Source organism: Aulonocara sp. 'chitande type north' Nkhata Bay, linkage group LG7 (assembly GCF_057382095.1).
Source record: "Aulonocara sp. 'chitande type north' Nkhata Bay isolate Kocher_YH1m ecotype deep benthic linkage group LG7, A_spYH_male_GT1.1, whole genome shotgun sequence".
Classification (NCBI taxonomy): domain Eukaryota; kingdom Metazoa; phylum Chordata; class Actinopteri; order Cichliformes; family Cichlidae; genus Aulonocara; species Aulonocara sp. 'chitande type north' Nkhata Bay.
The window spans coordinates 17,305,609-17,325,166 of NC_141350.1; the positions used below are offsets into that span (position 1 = coordinate 17,305,609).

General features: G+C 40.7%; 2 protein-coding genes across 4 annotated transcripts in view; both read right to left on the bottom strand.

Moving 5' to 3' along the window:
* Positions 1-371: 371 nt before the first annotated feature.
* taf3 (TAF3 RNA polymerase II, TATA box binding protein (TBP)-associated facto) lies at positions 372-9,334 on the bottom strand. Its single transcript, XM_086299119.1, has 7 exons — positions 8,962-9,334; positions 8,364-8,606; positions 6,108-7,942; positions 5,923-6,005; positions 4,816-5,089; positions 2,592-2,698; positions 372-1,245 (listed from the first exon to the last, which is right to left on the bottom strand). Exons 1-7 carry the CDS (start codon positions 9,125-9,127, stop codon positions 1,131-1,133), a joined length of 2,823 nt encoding a protein of 940 aa, XP_086155245.1. The 5' UTR covers positions 9,128-9,334; the 3' UTR covers positions 372-1,130.
* A 4,296-nt stretch (positions 9,335-13,630) lies between these two features.
* The window catches only part of tasor2 (transcription activation suppressor family member 2), a 31,917-nt gene continuing 25,989 nt past the window's right edge, over positions 13,631-19,558 (bottom strand). For all 3 annotated transcript variants that reach the window (XM_086299121.1, XM_086299120.1, XM_086299122.1), the window contains exons 18-22: positions 18,067-18,189; positions 17,835-17,988; positions 17,633-17,738; positions 15,229-15,410; positions 13,631-15,025 (exon numbers count right to left, since the gene is read on the bottom strand). In XM_086299121.1, the coding sequence (XP_086155247.1) occupies positions 14,928-15,025; positions 15,229-15,410; positions 17,633-17,738; positions 17,835-17,988; positions 18,067-18,189 (663 nt within the window). In that variant the 3' untranslated portion in view covers positions 13,631-14,927. The remainder of the gene's footprint in view (positions 15,026-15,228; positions 15,411-17,632; positions 17,739-17,834; positions 17,989-18,066; positions 18,190-19,558) is intronic.

Genomic DNA, 19,558 nt, shown 5'->3' on the forward strand with positions numbered 1-19,558 from the left:
GCACGAAGATTGACACCGTGTGGTCATTCGAGGAAAGGCAGCAAGTCTACAAATATCCCCATTTGTAGCAGACAAACTGATCCACACAAAATCGCTCAGGTGACCTTCAGTGTTCAGTGTAACGGTAACAGTAACACAGCTGCAAGGGAGGATCCTGGATTAGTGAATTAACACGGACAAAATTCAACATACGAAACTGGGTTTGATAAAATATTTCCAATCTATTTCTTATAAAGCCAATGCAAAAAAAACAACCCCAAAACAATTGAAAGCGTGCACTCGTCGAACAAAAAAAAAAAAAAAAAATCAAGGATGCATGGATGGGTTGGACAGGTGAGTTGGGTAAAGTTTTGATGGTAATGAGATTGACATGTTAAAGTCTGTGAGTACACAGACCATTCATCTTTAATATTCAAATCTCAGTGAAATTAATTACATTACAAGCACAGCTACAGTATAACTCCAGGACTACTCCATATGAAGGGAAAGGGGGGGGGGAAATAAAAATACAAACTTTAAATTTAAAAAAAATGTACAGAAATTACAGAAAAATCAGTAGATTTAAAAAGCAATATCTGAAAATGGATTTTTGAGTCAATAATCCTAAGAACAAAATGCACTTGGCTTGGAAGTTGGTATTTACACATTTATACATGCCTGATGCAATCATTTATATACATGACATTTCAGTGATACTGCAGAAAATTGGAAGAAAGGCTTGACACAAAGGTCATGCCATTTCTTGGCAACATGAGGGAAAACAGAAAAAAAGACAACAGCTGTTCTTCTTTCTTCCACTTTGTTGAGAAATTTTAACTCTGATTTGACAGAAACTGCCATGGTCTCCTTACACAGACAAGATCTCCAAGATTGGACAACCAAAAGCAACAAATAAACAATTTATAGGCAAAAAAAGGGGGGGACCACATGAGAACTAAGGCTGATTATGTGCTGGTTGAATCCTTTTTTTTTTATCCTCTTACCAACTCACAATGAATCGTGGCTGACATCTTTAAAAAAATCCTCAGAAGTTTGCATCAGCCATAATTTTAGCTTTCTTTTTTTAATTTTACAGCAGTGCCATTGATGGCTTTAGTCCAAAACAGTCCAAAATGTGCTTTTGCATAGTCTCAATGCGGTTTGTGTTTCCTTTTCTTGTGTTTTTTATCTTTCTTCTTGCTGGAACATTTAACGCAGAACCACTGCTGGTCCTCAGGGGGCGCTGTGACGACCCCAACACAAAGCCTAAGGACATTACAGAAGAAGAGAGTTGAGGTTAGTGAGGAAATGGTGAGAATGCAGTCATATTCCTATGAGGCTTTAGCCCCATTTGGTTAGAAGACATTATGTTTGACACTGATGTCAAATTAAAAGGAACACACATATTGTTTATTTAGGCCTCATCCTGTCAGGTTTCTGGCATTTAATAAATTCAACCACCTACAGACTTCCCAAGGAGATGTGAGGGGATGCCATTCATTACTGGAAATCAGGTCATTCAGTCATTGTTGTACTTTTTGATAATAAAAGATGCATTTAAATTACAAAAAAAAATCAGCAGCTCACTGACAAACATATTCAGACTGATTATGTGTTTCATATGTCTGAAAAAAATTGATCTCGAATTATCAGTTGACATGAAAGATACAGTGCTTCTGTTATTTTGTATGATTATAAATGTACCGTTAGCATTTAGCACAATTTCCTGGATTTTCACAAATCAAAAACAGATGATACAAACACAGAAACAACTTTCCCCCTACTGTAATGTGGACCCAGGCCCATTAATTACATACGCATTCAACTACCTATTCAACTACTCATTAGCACAAATTTCTAATCGGCCAATCAGGTAGCTGCGACTCATTGCATTAAGGCATGTAGACATTGTTAAGATGACCTGCTGAAGTTCAAATGGAGCACCCGAATGCTGATTTTAGTGGCTTTGAATGTGGCGTGTTTTTTGGTGACTGATGAGCTGGTCTGAGTATTTCAGAAAATGTAGATCTACTGGGATTTTCCTACACAAGCAGGATAACGTGTCATGTCACAAAGCTCAAATCATCTCAAACTGGTTTCTTGAATATGACAGTGAGTTCACTGTACTCAAATGACCTCCACAGACACCAGATCTAAATCTAATAGAGCACCGTTGGGATGTGGTGGGGAGATAAATCTGTTGGGAGACAAATCTGAGGCAACTGTGTTATGCTATCGTGTCAACATGGATCATAACCTCTGAGGAATGTTAGCAGCAGGACGAATGATTCAACAGCAGCAACAACTTTTTCTGTTTTTTACGATCCCAAACACACTATGTCTCAGTCATACAAATACCTTTAATCAGCTGCTGTAAATCATACACAGTATTTGACAGATTTTTAATGGGGCTGTGCTGATATTTTTTTATCAAAAGGTCCCATTACAGACGCCCAGAAACCACATTTCCCCAGATTAACCAAAGTGACAAGAGTGAATTACATATAAATGCATTAAAAATGCAAATAAGAACCCAGAAGTGGAAGAGCAGATTAAGAATTAGTACAAGCACCCATCCTTGTCATGAAAATACAGGGTTGTAAAGCTCTTACCAGTGATACCAGTCGTCACAGCCATCACATCCTATCATGGGACTGCCATCATCAGGTTTGTTACATCCAGGGCAAATCCAGATCTGGTTTCCCCACTCATCTCGAATCTTGATTGTTACACACAGGAGAAAACTTTAGTGACATGTCAAAGGCAATCAAATGAAAAAAAAATATAGTTATGACACAAACAGATAATGAAAAAAATCCCCCCAAAACACTGAATAACCCAACAGTCTGTTTTATCTTGAGTGTAACTACCTTTGCCAAGGAGGATGTGTGTCTGGTTAGTGGGGTTCATCAAAAAGACAGATTCATGAAAACAACAGACGGTGCTTAGGTAACATTAGAAGAGCTTTTAGAGCTTGTGGAGTCCATAAAATATTTTTAAAGCCCTCTTTAATATTTCAAGATCAAACTGAAAAAACAAAAACCAAAACAGGAGCAACATCTTTATACTCTTAACCCTTGTATGGTGTTCGGGTCTGTGAGACCCGTTTTCACTTTTTTTCAAAAGAAAAATGAAACAATTAATTATTTTTTCAACCTGAAATTCATTGGCTTTGGCTTATTTTCTGTGAAGAACATAAATCCGAACTAATTTTCAATGACCTCATACTGTACCTCCCCCCACGTATTTACATTACATACAAGGTGTTCGGGTCCACTGGACCCAGGTCTAATAAAAGTGTTGAAAGTGTAGGTCCTGTGTTCCCACACTCTGTCTTCCTCCTTTCTGGTGCTGCTGATAGTGTTTTCTTCCCCTCCTGCTCCCGCACAAAGTTGCAACATTGTTGTCTGCTCTTACATTCCCACACATTTTACCCTCTTTCTTGAGGGATCCAAATTTTATTTTCTCATTCCCTGTCCCTCCTGCTAATTAGGGGCATAATACTATAAATAAGACTTTGCCAGTGTGGTTCTTTATCACAACTGATCAAGATGGCAAAAGATTATCTGCTGCGAGGGCCATCCAATTGATTTTGGAAGAGAGAGGGGCTTCGGATGATGATGTTGACAAAGAGGTTTCAGAATATTTCACATTTCTGAAAATTCAGAGTCTGACAGTGACTTTGAAGAAGAGGATGAGGTTGAGCACCATTTAGTAACAAAACGAAGACGAGTACCCCATCTGCAGCCAGCTCCAGGACCAGAACAAGCCCACCAGTCAGCAAGTGAAGAAATATGGATGTCAATAACTGGTGAAATTGGATGGTCTTCTTGCCCAAGAAATGCAGAGCTGTTACTGTGATAAGCCAGGGCCAACACGGCTGACAGTTACTCATGTGCAGGACATCAAGTCTTCATTTGAGCTTTTCATCCCAGATTCCATCCAGAAAATTATTCTGGATTGCAGTAATCTAGAAGGAAGGTGTGTTTTTGGAGAGAGGTGGAAGGAGATGGACCAAATTCATCTAAGAACCCCAAAGGCCTACTTTGGGGTTCTTATCCTTGCAGGAGTTTTCAGGTCCAAAGGGGAATCGACAGAATCCCTGTGGGATGCAGAAACCGGCACGAACCTTTCCGTGCATCAGTGTCTCTGGAAAACTTCCACAAAATTTCCAGGATTATCCGTTTTGATAACCGAGATGACAGACCAGCTCGACGGCAGAGAGACAAGCTAGCTGCCATCAGGACAGTGTGGGATAAGTGTGTGCACCACCTCCCCCTGTTTTACAACCCTGGGCCTAATGTCACCATTGATGAGCAGCTGATCCCATTTAGTTGTGAAACATATTGCTTCACGTGTAAATGTGTTGTGTCTTTCCACTCACTCCACTTGATTATAACTGATTTTTTTATAACATTTTATAGAAAAACAAAAAACGAGAAGCACATTAATTCATAAATATGATCTAACAAAGGTAAAGGGAAAAAATTAACCATGTTTGCTGTTCATATGGTTTGTAATTGGGATGAAGTGAACATCTGTTGAGTAATTTAACATAAAATTGTTTGATAGTGTTAATTTCAAAAGCCAAAACTCTAGCGGGTCCACCAGACCCATGAACACTGGCTGAGTAACAAAAATATGAACACCACACAAGGGTTAAGAAACTTTCATGAGCTGGATCCAGGGATTCAATTCATATATAGATTTTGCAGCCTGATATTCAGGTATGTAATTTCAGACTGTTCTTGTTAATGTGCATGTCATGGACACTAAACAAAGACTGGTGAAGCTAAAGCTCTTAAATGCACAAATATTTTTATCCTGGGCACTTACCACGTAAGTACTGACGGTCTCAGTTACCACGCTGCGGACCGGTGTTTTGACGGAGGCGGCAGGAGGGAGTATAGGGGGCGGGGAAATTAAAGACGATGATGGGGGTGGAGCAGGTGGAAGGGGCGAGGGAGCTGGCGGAAGCGTGGGTATGACTGGTGGCAGCATTGGTGGTGGCGGCGGTGTCCGAGGGCGATTGCCAGGTCCTGACTTGGTAGCAGGGGTCTTGGGTGCTGGCGTGCTGGGCTCTGAATTTGGAACCACTTTGCTGATGACACTGTTGATAGAGAGTTACAAGTTAGAGATGTCTTCTGTTCATACTGTCTCTTTTTATAAGAGTCTTCTTTAAGGTAGAACTAAATTAATTAACTCAATGTGATCATCAAAGGTAAACAGCTGCAGCTGTGAGCACAGCGGCCCACCCACCCAGCTGATAAAACTTCATCAAACAGAATTTATATAATCAAAAATGAGACAATGGACAAAAAACATGAATAGATCTTTAACAGATACCTTTCAGGCAGTACCAAAAAGCACTGAGGCCAGAAAAAGTAAGATTTCATAGGTCAAGAAGTACAGTCAACACAGGCCTATCCGCGGTTCAGTTTGCACAGATTGTTTTGCGGAAAGTAACTCCCAAATATTCCCAGAGAATTTACCTATTCATGGATTTTTTTCTGTAGAGCGTATTTAAAATATTTCTCATTTATTATTATTATTCAATTATTTTCGTGACTAAATACATTTTTTATGAATGAAAAAAAAAAAAAAAAAAAAAGAGTATATTTCTCTGCATGGGGAAATCTGCATCGCCAGACACGGAAGTGGCTGCGAAATGCCTGAGACCTTCATAAAAGACTCGTTGTAAGATGACTTTGAAATGAAGTGTTTTAGGATGATAGTTTAAGGTATACTTGGTGTTTTAACTAATAAAATTGGCAGTTATAAACGTTTTTAGAAAGGATTTGAAGTATTCATGGATTTCAGCTATTCACGGGCAGTTGTGGACCCTAACCCCCATGAATACCGGCCGTCAACTGTAAAGACTCTTTGTGTGACATAAAAACACATTATCAGAGGTAGCACTAGAAAGCTTTAATCAGTACTTACATTTTGTCTTGACCTGCTCCCACCCTGAGCGTCAGTCTGGGAATGACCGGAGACGGTAAAGGTGCTGGAGTGTCTATTTTGACCTAAAGAGACACAAAGGATAATAGAAATATTTGTGGCGCCAACATACAGAAAAATCAAAAAACAATAAACAAAAGGTATGCTAGACGTAAATACAAACTGACCTTTTCCAGTCGAATTCTCTCCTTCTCTTTCTCTTTTTCCTTTTCTCGTTTCTCCTTTTCCCTCTCCTTTTCCTTCCTCTTATCCTCTTTTTCCCTTTCTTTTTCTTTGGCCTTTTCCCGCTCCTTGTCTTTCTCCTTGTCCTTCTTTTTCTTCTTCTCTTTCTTGTCTTTCTTTTTGTCCTTCTCCTTGGTTTTTATTTCCTTCTCCTGGAGGATTGGGGCCAAAGGAGGCAGCATTGAGGGCACGCGCAGACAGGTATGCGGGCTAAACAGTGGCGGGACATCACCCAGACCAAAGGGGGATAATGTAGATTGTTTCTGCTTGTCGTCCTTGCTCTTATCTTTCCCCTTGTCCTTCTTATCCTTGTCCTTTTTACTTTTTTCTTTATCCTTCTTTTTGTCTTTATGTTTCTCCTTCTCCTTTTTAGAGCTGTCCCCATCTCTTGACTTCATCTTGATTGAGCCCTCAGCCAGGGGGAAGTCTCGTGGAACAAAAAGTTCCTCGTCCTTTACCCCAAACTCCTTCCAGGGCATCTTCCCATCTTTAGAAAACTCCTTGTTTTTATCCCTGTTCTTGTCCTTATTCTTCTCTTTTAGCTTACTCTTATCTTTTTCCCTGTCTTTATCTTTCGGCTTGTCTTTCTCCTTCTTCTTCATCTTAGTTTTAAGCTCCTTCTTTAGCTTCTTCTTGACATCTACTGATGACACAATCTTATTTTTCTCCTCAAACACCTTGAGGAGTGGTTCAGGGGTAGGTGGTGAAGCCGATCCGGATGACACGTAATCTGCTGCCGGTTGGGGTACAGCGGGGGCAGATGGCCCCCCCTGGTTGGCCTTTCGAATCACCTCGTTGATTGAATCATCCATCGTCCAATTCCCCAGGCCTATGTGTGGCAGAGGGTGAAGTGGTGTTGACGTGTCTTTTAACAAGATGCCGGCACCAATTGGGCCTTTAGGTGTAGACGGCTCCATAATAGTCAGTCTCCTGGGACTGGAGAATCCATTGCTATCCGAATCAGAGCCCGAGGAGAACGCGAATGGATCGGGTTTCCGTTCAGCACATGCTCTAGCTATCACAGCGTCAATCGAATCCTCAATTGCTCTATTATCTGGCTCTAATTTCTTGAAAGGGCCTGCAGTTAGCTCCCTTTCTTCTATGTTCTGACGCAAATTAATATTGTCTTTGCCCATGCTCTCACTCGGTGTGGACAACGGTAACTTTTGCATGACATCTGGTTTGCTCTGAGGTTGGGGGGCTTTAGCTGAGGCCATTTTAGGGCTCTTGGGACTTTTAGGACTCTTTGTCTTGCCTGGAGACTTTTTCTTTTCCTTAGATGGTTTTGGTGAATTTATGGGACTGCCAACCACCGGAACAGGAATAACCCCTTTAGGAGACTTAGTCCTTTGTCTGCCAGGGGAAGACACCTTAGGCTTTCTTGCTGGAGCAGTGAGGGCCTTCTGATCAGAGTGTTTTGGTATTACGGGCTGAGGTCTAAAAGAAGGCAGGGTACCAGATGGCATTTCAGGTGACAGGGGGTCCAGGCTGTCATGAGAAGGTAGAATGCCTGGACTAACACGTTGAGGGTTGAGAGACGTAAGAGGCTCCCTGGGCTCAAGACCCCACTCTGGGCTGAGGCCAGGGTACATCCGAGGCCTCTTGGAGGTAGGCATCATGCCCATAGCTGCATCAGGACTATCCAGGTGCCTCTTTAGTGGATGATTTTCATCGTTGACTGTTTCATCTTCATCTATTTCCTCCTCATCCTCTTCCAGTGCCACCTGCATAGCTTCAGCTGAAGTACCCATATCAGGGGGGACCTCTTCCTCCTCTTCTTCTAGAGTAAAGGAGATAAAAAACAGAACTAAGAACTTTGACAATCACAACATGACATTTACAACATAAACGTGTGATTTTAGTTTGAACTTTTGACTTTAAATATATTTGGGTATTTAAAAAAGTATTTCACTTTGTGTGAATTGATGCATTTACACTTATTTTTAGCAACTTAAAATAAAATTTACAACACAATAAAATGTCTACAAAGTAAAAAGATGATTCGTAAAAGATTATTTTACGAATCTGCTGTGTTACATCACAGTCTAATGTAACAACCCTGCAATAAACTTAATTATAATGCTATATTATTTGCATAGGATTTAGAGAGGACTTGATTCCACTTTGCTATCAACTTTCAGCCTGTGCACACTAAAAAGTAATGGTCATATAGCTAATACTATACAAGTTATTATACTGACCTTCTTGTAAGGAGACCAGAGGTGGCATATACTCTGGAATGTAATCTTTCCTTTCCTCTGCATCTCGAACTCCAGGTTGGGGAAACTGCAGGACATTGTTTTTGCTAACAGGGTAGAGCGGTGTTTGGTGGCTGAAGGGCACAGGCTCTAGGTTGTTGACATAGTCCTCCAGTTCACTCAGACTCACTCCTAGCAGTCTGAAAGCCTGGCTGACATCGTCCAGGACTGGATCTGTTCTTCCATCTGAAATGGATCAAAAATGTTGTCATTAAACCACAGCACTCACTCTGCACACACAAGAAGTGATGCTCAACAGGTTTACAGTCGGCACGCGACGTTATTTTATAGATTATACAGCAGTTAAGTAACCAATACTCGTGAGATCGGCTACTTTTAACACTGAAAACAGATGCAAAGCAGCATAGCCCCAATAATAACAATACAGGGGAAGTCGCTTTGCTGTGTTCCTACTGTACTTTCTGACATATTAACTGCTTGCTAGGGGGCGCCAGCTGCAGAGTCAGTTAACAACAACGTGATCGACTACTTTGAGTTTACAGGCTAAAAAAGTAATAAGAGAACCAAACAAAGCACTTACACAACTCAGAGTATCGATGACAGACCCGAGCCAACTGCTGGATGTACCGATGCAGCACATCGGACAGCAGATCACACGCAGTGAGCTGAACCGCATCCCAGCCCAGAGCCTGGCAGATCTGCGCCACCGAGACACGCAGCAGCGAGCGGGCATAGCTCTCGCACATCTCGCTGACTTTGTTACGATATTAATCCCGGTCAATTCCTCTTGGAAAACATGCTCCCGCTCGTCATGTTTCGCGGAATGCCCCGAAGGGCTTGGGAAAACCCACTACCACGGTTAAATATGGACATCTACTTCAGTAAATATATTGGCGCTTTTGCCAGAGTCGCCATCTTGTTTCCATCGATAGACCCATCCCCGGAATCTAGTCCGCGCATGCGCGCCAGTGAGCCTCCGCCTACACGGCTCTGCGGAGTTCGAGCGGATCGTCGACTGTCTGCACAGGCGCAGGAGCTCTGTGGGTTTTACAGGAAGCTACATTTTACTCAGGCTGGGGCTGGTTACTAGTTTGGCTAGTGAATGTAAACTGGATACCGTAGATGAAACGTGGCTTTAAATTAGAGCCATGACTCAACTAAACTGAGCTATGCGTGTTTTTTGACGCTGCAGGAACATTCACAACTTTGAGGGCACGCCAGCAGTCAGTTTCGCTTTTAGCTTTTCACCGCCGAGTGACGCCGAAGTAACTGTTTCTCACTCCCGGCCCAAGTAAAAAGTAGAATATTTCAAGAAAAATATACCCAGTGTCTGAGAAAAAAATCCAAATTGGCAGGGTGGCTTTTTAAAATTCGTTTTATCAGACTAAAGCTAATTCTAGATGACTCTTAAATTTGGAAAGCTACCGTAAACTTTACCACATGAGTTTGTGTGAGAAATAGAGCGTGGTTTGCCTGCAGGTTTAATTCCCCACACTGGGTGGTGCTGGATTATTAAAAATGATCACCGCCTTGCAGCTGTAGACCTTTATTAACCAGTCGAATTTCACTTCATGTCCATATATTTCCAGACTCGTGTAACAAACTGACAGTCACATCAAAGGAAAGCCAGTGTCAATGTGTCTGGTCACCATGTGCCCACCAGAAAAGCTTCAGTGCACCTCTACAATGATTCTCCTAAGTTACTGGATCCCTTAAGGATCATTCTTGAAAAAAAATCTTTCTTGGTTCTGTGAAAATGGTGCTGTAGTTGGCTGTTTAATCCAAAGTCCCAAATTCTATCATGGGTCTCAAAACTGGTTGTAGATTTGGTGATGGTGAAGCTTATTAGTTGTGGCGAATGCTGGAAATGTCAAATGTGTCTGTGGAGGTTCTCAGTCAATCCAGAAGTCTTGAATGCTGGAAATAAGTCAACTGGACTTCTCTAGCTTCTCAAAGACGTTTCGCCATTTTATTCAAGAAGCTTCTTCTTAACCGTTGGAGAGTCTTCGGTATTTAGCCCTTGACTGTCCTGTCCTGAGAGTCACTTACCTACCTTTGTGAATGGTTATTTGATTGGATTCCAGAAAGTTGATTCTCTTCACCTCGACTTTGTGTTTTCAGAGGGAGAAACGCTTTGTCACTCCTCCAAGGAATGTCTTAAGTCTCAGCTGACTGCAGATTTCCCAAACCTTTTAACATTACATTTGCATAATGACTGAAGCTAGCCCCAGTGATTAATGATGGTTGTGAGGTCAGTTTGATGATCATTCATATGCAAATGGTTATCACCACTGATCAATGGCCTTGAGTACCATTCACAGAGAGTCGGAGAAAGGGTGTAAGATCGTGAAAAATTGTACCTCTGATCTGTTCCTGTAGTCACTCCCTTTTTACATGAATGGCCTGCTTGTCTCCCCACTCAAGACCAGTGTTGCCAGTGTACATCTCAGCCTAGAAAGAGTTGCCACTGATCTATAGGTGTAAAAAGTCCTGGCCTGTTCAGGTAGCTGGTTTGTGTTGTGCCATCTGGTTGTTTGGTTCACTTCACTGTGGCTCTTCACTATGTACACTATATTACTTTGTCTGTTCTGGGGGATCCAATCCTTGACGTGAAGGAACTTTTTTGCCGTAGTACTTTTTGGGGTTTGAATGGCACAGAGACATTGTGTTTAAAGAAAATGTTTCTCATCTGTTCGGATGCTCCTGACATTGGGGATCACTAAAGGTTTTCATTTAAGCAGCAGTTGTCCTTTACTCCTGGATTGCCTGGAGCAAACGACTTCCTTACTTGGGATTTTCTTACCTAGATAGTTGAGCATGCATCTAGACATTGTTTGCTTCATTTCATTGGATAGCTTAAGCTGGGCATACACTGTGCGATTTTTTTCAGTCGCATTATTCAGCTCCTGCTCAGACTGTATGATTGAATTGCAGGGGTTAGAAGTTTGTAGGTCACGATGCATGGTCTCACACTATACGGCCCAATGCTCTGATGTGACCTGAGTGCTCACACTGTGCGTCCATTAAGTGAAGTGATAACATTAAGCTTATAACACAAAATCTGTCTTTTGATCTCCCTCTCTCTCCCTCTCTGTCTTTCACTCACACAGACACACACACACACACACCACCATCAACTTTGCTAAATTGCTAATGAAAAACATTGACCAGGCAGCTGCAATTGAGCAGCAATGTCCATCCAAGTGTTTTCACAGTTGTTGTGATTGTTTTAATTTTGTGAAGCCACATCGAAAAGGCTCGGATGAGCTTGCCAAAGTTCTACAAGTTTGGCCTCCATCGCTTGTGTCCAGATCACACACTGCACTGCCATGCTACTCCGTCTTTTTCACTTCCATTTCTGTGTTTGCGCATGCTCAGTGTGAGAGGTTGCGTTGATACCCTCACGAGGGGTGATCAGGATTTAAAACAGGTTTGATTTTCTTGCGACCATACGACTGCTGATCGGGAGTTGGTCGTGAGGTGTTAATCGCTTCTCGTTACCCCATATATACCATACGATGCACAATGCACGATTAAGGTAAAACCCAAAACGGTTGCACGACTGAAAAATCATCTCAAAATGGGCCAAAAAATCGCACAGTGTATGCCCAGCTATACACTATGGTCTAGAGGTCTGGTGGAAATGCAGAGTTTTGGGGCAGTAACTAAAGGCTTTAAGTCCCATGGTAGTCAGGCAAGTAGATGGAACAGACAAAAGAGAAGCTGAAGATGAGCTGAGTGTATTGGGGGGAGAGCAATTATGGAGAACATCAGACAAATATGGAAGGTCAAGGTTATAAAAGACTGAAAGTGTGAAAGAGGATCTTGTAGTTTATGCATAGGTGAACTGGACACCACTGGAGCAGTACCAGTGACAGATTAGATAAAACTGTTGCACACTGTATTGCATCAAAAAAGCAGTGTATTACCAAGACAGTATTTCCAGACAGAGTAGAGGTTAAAACCCTAAGACTCTCTACTTTTGTTTATAGAACTGAATAACCTCTTGTATGAGAGGTGAAATGTCTTCAAAAAGCTCCCCTTTTCAACCTCCCAAGACTACATTTATGTAACTTCTGGTTCTGAAAAGTGAAGCAAATGCAGTAGTCCCTTAAACCCAGCTCATTTTTTTAAATAGCCAGCAGAGGGCCTTCTCTGTTTGCAAAAGAAAAAATAAGGGGAAGAATACTTCTGGGGATAAAGAAGACTACAGGAAACCAGCTCTGGGACTTGTTACTGTGAACACCTTCCTGTTGTGTTTATGGCCTGGTTAATCGCTTGTCAATCCCAAATGTTCTGTACCAATAGAAATCATTTGAAAACTGGCTATAAGTTCTGCAAGACTGAATAATGTTAATTGTTGACAGGCCACTGTTCTCCTTAATTATGCTTTAGGGAGCTTGGCTTCTCATAACAACATTAAAGCACAAAATTCAACTGCTCAATAACTGACCTAAGAGCATGCAATCATCTGGTTACAACATAACTTTGAAAAATAATATTCTCTCATTGAGTAGCAGCAGTAAAAAAATAACCTCTTACACACTGTGTAAAGTTATCTTTTGAAAAGTTTTTGGTCTAAGACACTATGAGGGATATGAAGGGAGACCAACTTTCCAGAACTTTAATACATTCTGTTTCGCATCTATAATTGTGAGTCCTTTCACTGCATATGATCATGCTGTTATCATTATATAATTATATTTACTCTTGCGCATTGTGTTTTCCTACAAAAAGGTGATCCAGACAGGTCAGGCTTCCCAGTTTCCACCCTGCTGGGAGACCTGTTGAATAGTAGTGAATTGGGGAGGGTCTGCCATGCCAATACCATGCACCTGGTTTCATCATAGGACAAAGCACCATTTGCCTTTTAACAGCTGGGAAAGGCTGGAGAGAACAGAGAAAATGGGTGGATTGTTTTGATGTATTTCAGGCTGGAACAGGCTCCAGTGCCTGTGGAACTCCACCTGGATAAGCAGCCAAGCAAATTAATCATATTTCAACAAATTTGATGTTGTTGCTTCACCAAATGTGCAGTCTTTGATTGATCTGTTCAACATCCGCTTAATTCAACAATTTGAAACCTCAGGTTTCAAATTGTTGAAACCACTCAACCTCAACCGTCACTACTGTCTGTTTTAAGACCCTTCCCTTAGGTTTGGCCCTCTCTCAGTTTAACAGTCATACCTCCATCCATGTACTCTTACATTTCCAAATCAAGAACATATTAATAAACCCAAACCTTCCAGTTTTCTCTCATGTCAGTTTTAATTTTTGGGAACAAGGCTGAACAGAAAACAAGGCAGTAGAAAATCCACAATAGAAGAAATTGCACTATGTATGGAACAGTTTGAAATGATAAGGTGGAGATGGGAAACCAACATTTTAAAGCAATTCGTTCAATGGTTGATTTTCATTAGAAAACGAAATATTTTTTATTCATGTTTAGTACAGACAGTGCATTTGCTCATTTGAGATGACTCTGCCCATATGGAAAAGATATATATAAATCTTATAAAGTTTGTATCTGTCTTGTGTGAAACTTGTATGAAAAGCATATAAGTGTGAAAACAGATATAAGATCCCTTGAAAAATTATATAATGAAACTTGTATGTTTTGGATACTTACTAAAACAATGTATGAAAGTAATGCGAAAGTGGCCACTTTCATGAGTAAATCATGTAAGCCTTATATGATTTACTCATGAAAGTGGCCACTTTCATGAGTAATCACATATAAGTTTTTACTATTTCTTTTCCGTATGGGTGTTTACAGGAAAATAGAGGCCAAACTCTTCCTCAACATGAGCACAGTGCCGAGGGTCTTATTGCTGTGGGAAACACAATGTAGCGTAGGTACTCAGGACCATCAACTATGTTAGTTGATTTGTGGATGAAATCTCTTTATTTTCAGTCAGTTTGCTGTACAGAATACAACCAAAACTAAAGATAATTTACTTAGCATTAACTAATAACATTAAACTGCTGTACATGTGTATACTATAAATATGTACCATAGCACTTGAAAACAGCCTAATTTAGCTTCATCTGAAGCCCCAGAGCATAACAACAGCTGGTCAACTTTTTTGCCTGAAGCCATCAACAAACTGTTATACTCCCAACAAACAAACACTATGCTGATTGTGCTGCAAATGTATAAGGCCAGAAGTGTGAGGAAAAAGATAAAATAGTCACAATGTAAAACTCACTTGTTAACCAGGTTTACAATACACTTTACAATAAAAATATGATACAAAATCAACACACAGCACAGCTGCTGGTATACTGGCACTACTGCCACCTCTATCCATAAACTGAATGAGAACTAGGTTTACATTTGAACAATGTGGGAAAAAAATAATCAATAATTATTGTTGCATACAAAAACAAAGAAGAAAAAAACTGGTGGGACTGAAGAATAACAATGTAATACACGTAAAATAGCAATTACTGGTGTATTACTGGGTTCTCTTCACATTGAGTGAGTTTATGAGTACATCCTTTAATGGGAAAAACATCAGTTCGTCCAGCTAACTTTTTTTTAGGTCACACTGTAAACATTTCACTTAAAGGCTTTGTTAAGAAAGACTCCGTAGTCATTGCCAAGATCCCATTACTCTCAAAGGCGCCGTCTGTTGCTGTATCTGTAAAAAGAGAACACTACGTTATTCCTTTACAAATGGACTTCTGTCCATTTAACCTGGACATTTTTTGAGGCCATTTTAGCATCTTAATGAATACTATATTTATAAAATCCTCCGGAATACAACTTCAAAACAAGCATATAATGCAACAGCACTCGGTGAATGTCACAGTGAACATAAGTATTAGTATATTCATGTCTCACCAGTTATAAAAACAAGGAAGCGAGATGATATTTTCTGAACCTGCTGGCGGACCAAACATGTGAGATAATCAGGCTGATCTTTTGACATCTGGTCACAGTCATGGTAAGGCAAAACCTCCAGGATTCCAGCCTCCTGGCCCCAGTACAGAAAGTGTTTCTTTTCCTTTGACTCTGCACTCAACCTGGATTTGAGAGGAACAAATTTGATGTTCAGGAAGTTAAGACTCCAAATGAAAACAGATGTTGCAAATGGCTGAGGAAAAAAAAATATACAAATGAGCAAATTCTGTCTGATGAAATATGGTCTCAGTTTCCTTGTATTTAAAAATAAATAAATAAATAAATTGAAAAGCACAGTTTCATTCTGCATCCCAACCAAATATGTTGTTGGCCCTTTGCATGCCATCAAAACAACTGGCATGGCTCACGACTGTAGCGCTCTGTGGAATATAGTAAGCTCAGTAACTCATAAACTTGAACTGTTACTGGCTGTGGCAAACTAGTGCATCTAAGTCCACCAAGGACGGTCCCAAGCCTGGGTGCAAAAAAAGGAGGGTAGTCGCCTGCTGAAGTGACCACAACCAGGCGACTGGAGAAATGAGGCATGAAACCATATGGATCCAAACCGATCAATGTCACACGTTGAAGCTACTGCATCCAGGGGAGCCGATGCACCAGCATTGGGGACCCAGGATGCTGGCGAGAAATGGACTACTGGCCAAGGTAACATTAGAATTTCACAGATCAAGTGACAATCAACACCAGCGTATTGAACATCTAGATGAGACAAAACATTGACCAGACAGAGATCATCGAGGCTAATGGGAACCACAAAGAGGCCGCTAGGAAGGCTCAAACCACCAAATACTGCAGAGAGTAAGGCAAGTCCTGAGGAGTCAGCTGAATGGGATGAACAAGAGCCAGGCAATTAACACCTATGCCCTGCCGGTGATCAAATACCCTGCGGGGATAATAAGCTGGCAAAAGGAGGCAATAGAAGTCACTGGAATCAATACAAGAAAGCTCCTTACCATGAATTGAGAGTTGCACAATGAGACTATACACTAAGTGAAAGGAAGGAGGCCAAGGGCTAGAGAGTGTCAGAACCACTGTCCAGGATGAGACGACAAACATCCATGAGTACATCAGGAAGATAGCCACAAGTAATCGTGTGCTTGTTGAATACCTCAGGCAGCACAAACCTGAGAAAGAAGAGGAGCCAGGAGAAGAACCATAATGGAAGGACAGGTCCCTGCATGTATGTATTAACAGCAGATAGAAGTAACAGCACAGAGTAACTAATCGTGGCAGCACTGGAACAAGCCCATAGAGGTTGGTGTCTACCACACCAGGTAAAACCCCATGTGCAAGCTGTATAAAGACTCCCTTCAGAAAATCCAGCACATAACAGCAAGGTGCAAGATGCTAGCAGGTAGGGCATACATGGGACCAAGTGGTCGGCATAGTATACAGGAATATTTGTGCCAAGTATCAAAAAGGTCAAAGTGGAACATGCCCCCTAGGGTGGTTGAGATTGACCTAGTTAAGAGCCTGTTTGACTTCCAGTCTTTTTAAAGTTGCATTGTGTTGAGTTTGTGAAACATATTTACTGCACAGTTTAAAGCAGTTCTTAATTTTCCTGAATATTGAGGGTTTTTTTTTGGTGGTTACACCTTAATGTTGTACCAAAAAGTTGATTCTGTTTATCTGGACACAGTGTTTTTATTTATCCAAGTGACTTCTTCTGTCTCAGGTGATTGCAGGTTTTCCCAACCTTATGAACAGTACTTTGCATAATGACTGAAACTAGCCCACTGACTGAAAAATGGGTTGTGAGGTCAGTTTATTGATCATTTTGCCCTGCTGGATGATCAAAGCCCATTGACCAATGATCAAAGACCATTGTAGTAGACCTCCTGCTATTTTAGTTGCGGACCCCTGATGTAGAAGGTGAACACAACAGTGGTCCCAGTAATAATTCGAGAACTCAGTGCATTGACCCCCAAGCTGGGGAAGTTGCTCTAGCAGATTCCAGGAACAACACCCAGGATCTCTGTCCAGAAGAGTACAGTCCTAGGAATAGCAAAGATACTGTGCAGAACCCTCAAGCACCCAGGTCTCTGGTAGAGTCCGTAATTCTATTAGTTCACTGGTTTGTGTTATATTACTAGTACTACTTCTATGTGCCCATTTTTGTTTGTTCTCATGTTTCTTCATTAATTTCATGTTTTATGCCATTTTGTGGTGCATTATTGCATTTTATCTTTTTTTAGAAGGACTATATAAATAAATAATATCTTAAATTTTAAACAAAGAGTGAAAAAGAAAGAAATTCATCTTGTGCAACTGAGATATACCAAACTGGAAAGTTTTATTTAGTTATTCTTTGTGGGCTGGTCCTTACCTTGCATTTTCCTTTAATCGACGGCTGTCTCTGTAATGCAACATCCATTTCCATTTTCCCATTTTGCTTAGCTCTAGCAAGATTTCAGACACCTTTTTCATGTTACCTACAAATTCATTCAAGGTTCAAGCAATTAGTTAAATTAATAATAATGAAAATACTCCAAACACAGAAAACTAGTGCCCAATAAAAGTGCACATACAAAGGCTGAGAGCATCCAGCGCTGTTCTGTCAAACATTATAAAACCACCCTGCATGAAGAGTTCCTGATGTGTGAGATTCAAAACATCATCTGGTTCATCAATTCCAGCAAACTGCACATGCCGTGACTTCTTCAGCTCAAGCAAGTGTGGGACCTGAAAAGCAGAAAGTTGAGTCTTTAATAACTTTTATTTAAGTTTTGTTGTGATTTTTTACACCAATAGAACCATTACCTCACAAATATGCTCAGCAATGTCTTCATTCTTGAGGATGATGATCAAAGATGAAGAACAATCATCACCAGGGAAGAATTCAGATGGCTGTACAGGAGTGTGGCCCTCTGCCTCTAACTGTGCCTATTGAAATAAAATTATTACTCAGTGAGAAGTTATAAAATATATGGCAAGTTTATATTTTATATGTACAAGGGTTATGAAAAACAGCTTAGATCCTTTACTGTCACACCTCAATAATGGCTACTATAAGCACAAGCTTGTGAGAAATAAACAACAATTCATTTTAAGTTGTATAGATATTTTGTTACATTTGAATCTGACCCTTACCTTATGCACTAGAACCACCAGAGGGTTCATTTTGAACCATTTGGCATTTTAAAATCATGTAACTCAGTTACAAACCCCACAATCTCTTATTTCATTACTTTTTCTAAATTGACTTATTCCTCATATAATAAATTTGGGGATTTAAAGAAAAAAAATTACCACCATTCATACCTGGAACCATCAATAGTTATTTACCCAATCAACACAATGTTGATGTTCAAAGAAAACAATGTAATATGCTGCAGTCAACAATCACTGTATGGAGGGTACATACTTTTTGATATGAAGGCATGCGTTTCATAAATCAGAGACAGCTACATGAGATGGCTAGATGAGTACTATATGAGTACTATGGGGAGTACTATGGGGACTATAGTTAGATTAAAGACAAGGTAGGGTAAAACAGTGATGAGATATTAGGCAGAGTGGAGCAGAGTGCATGCATAATGAATGTTTGAGAGGCCGGCAGTTTGATGTTGGTGCAATGGGGAAAACCTTAGCTGAACTGAGTCCAGAGTCTGTGAAAACAAATCCTAGCAAATAAAGAGCAAAATCCAAATTGGATGGGTTTCAGTCCAGAATAGGTAAGGGGCTGTATACTGGGGTGGATCAGTGTAGATGCTGAATGAGAGAGAGGAAGATACGGTGAAGAGAAGATATCTGCCTCCGGTCACTATGTTTATTCCCTGATAGGTTGGTGAGTGGTTACAGCTGTTGCTAGGCTAAATTTCTTGCAAAAGACATACAGTGCTACACCAGAAACTCTCAAACTCTTGTGACTGATTTGGCTGTTAGCAGAATGCCAAAGTTGCCTGAAGTCTTCACGGAAGATGTTGACTTGTCAGCAAACATTTGCTAACTAACCACTGAGAAGTACTAAAACTTGAAAAAGTCTGACACAAACAGGAAACCTTAATGCTAAAACCCAAGACATTTCAAAAGGCCCAACTTTTACTTTGAAGGCAACCTGTTTCTGTTGTCTGTTTGCTTCACACTTCACAGTTTCACAACCGTTTAGCAAGTTCCACACATACCACAGGCAACCTGCTACACCAGAAGCATTTGCAAGTGGTTTTGGTTCAGATGTCTTGATGCATGCTCAATCATCCAGGTAAGTAAATCCCACTGGGGTTTAGCAATCAATTTCAGAGCAACAGCCAGC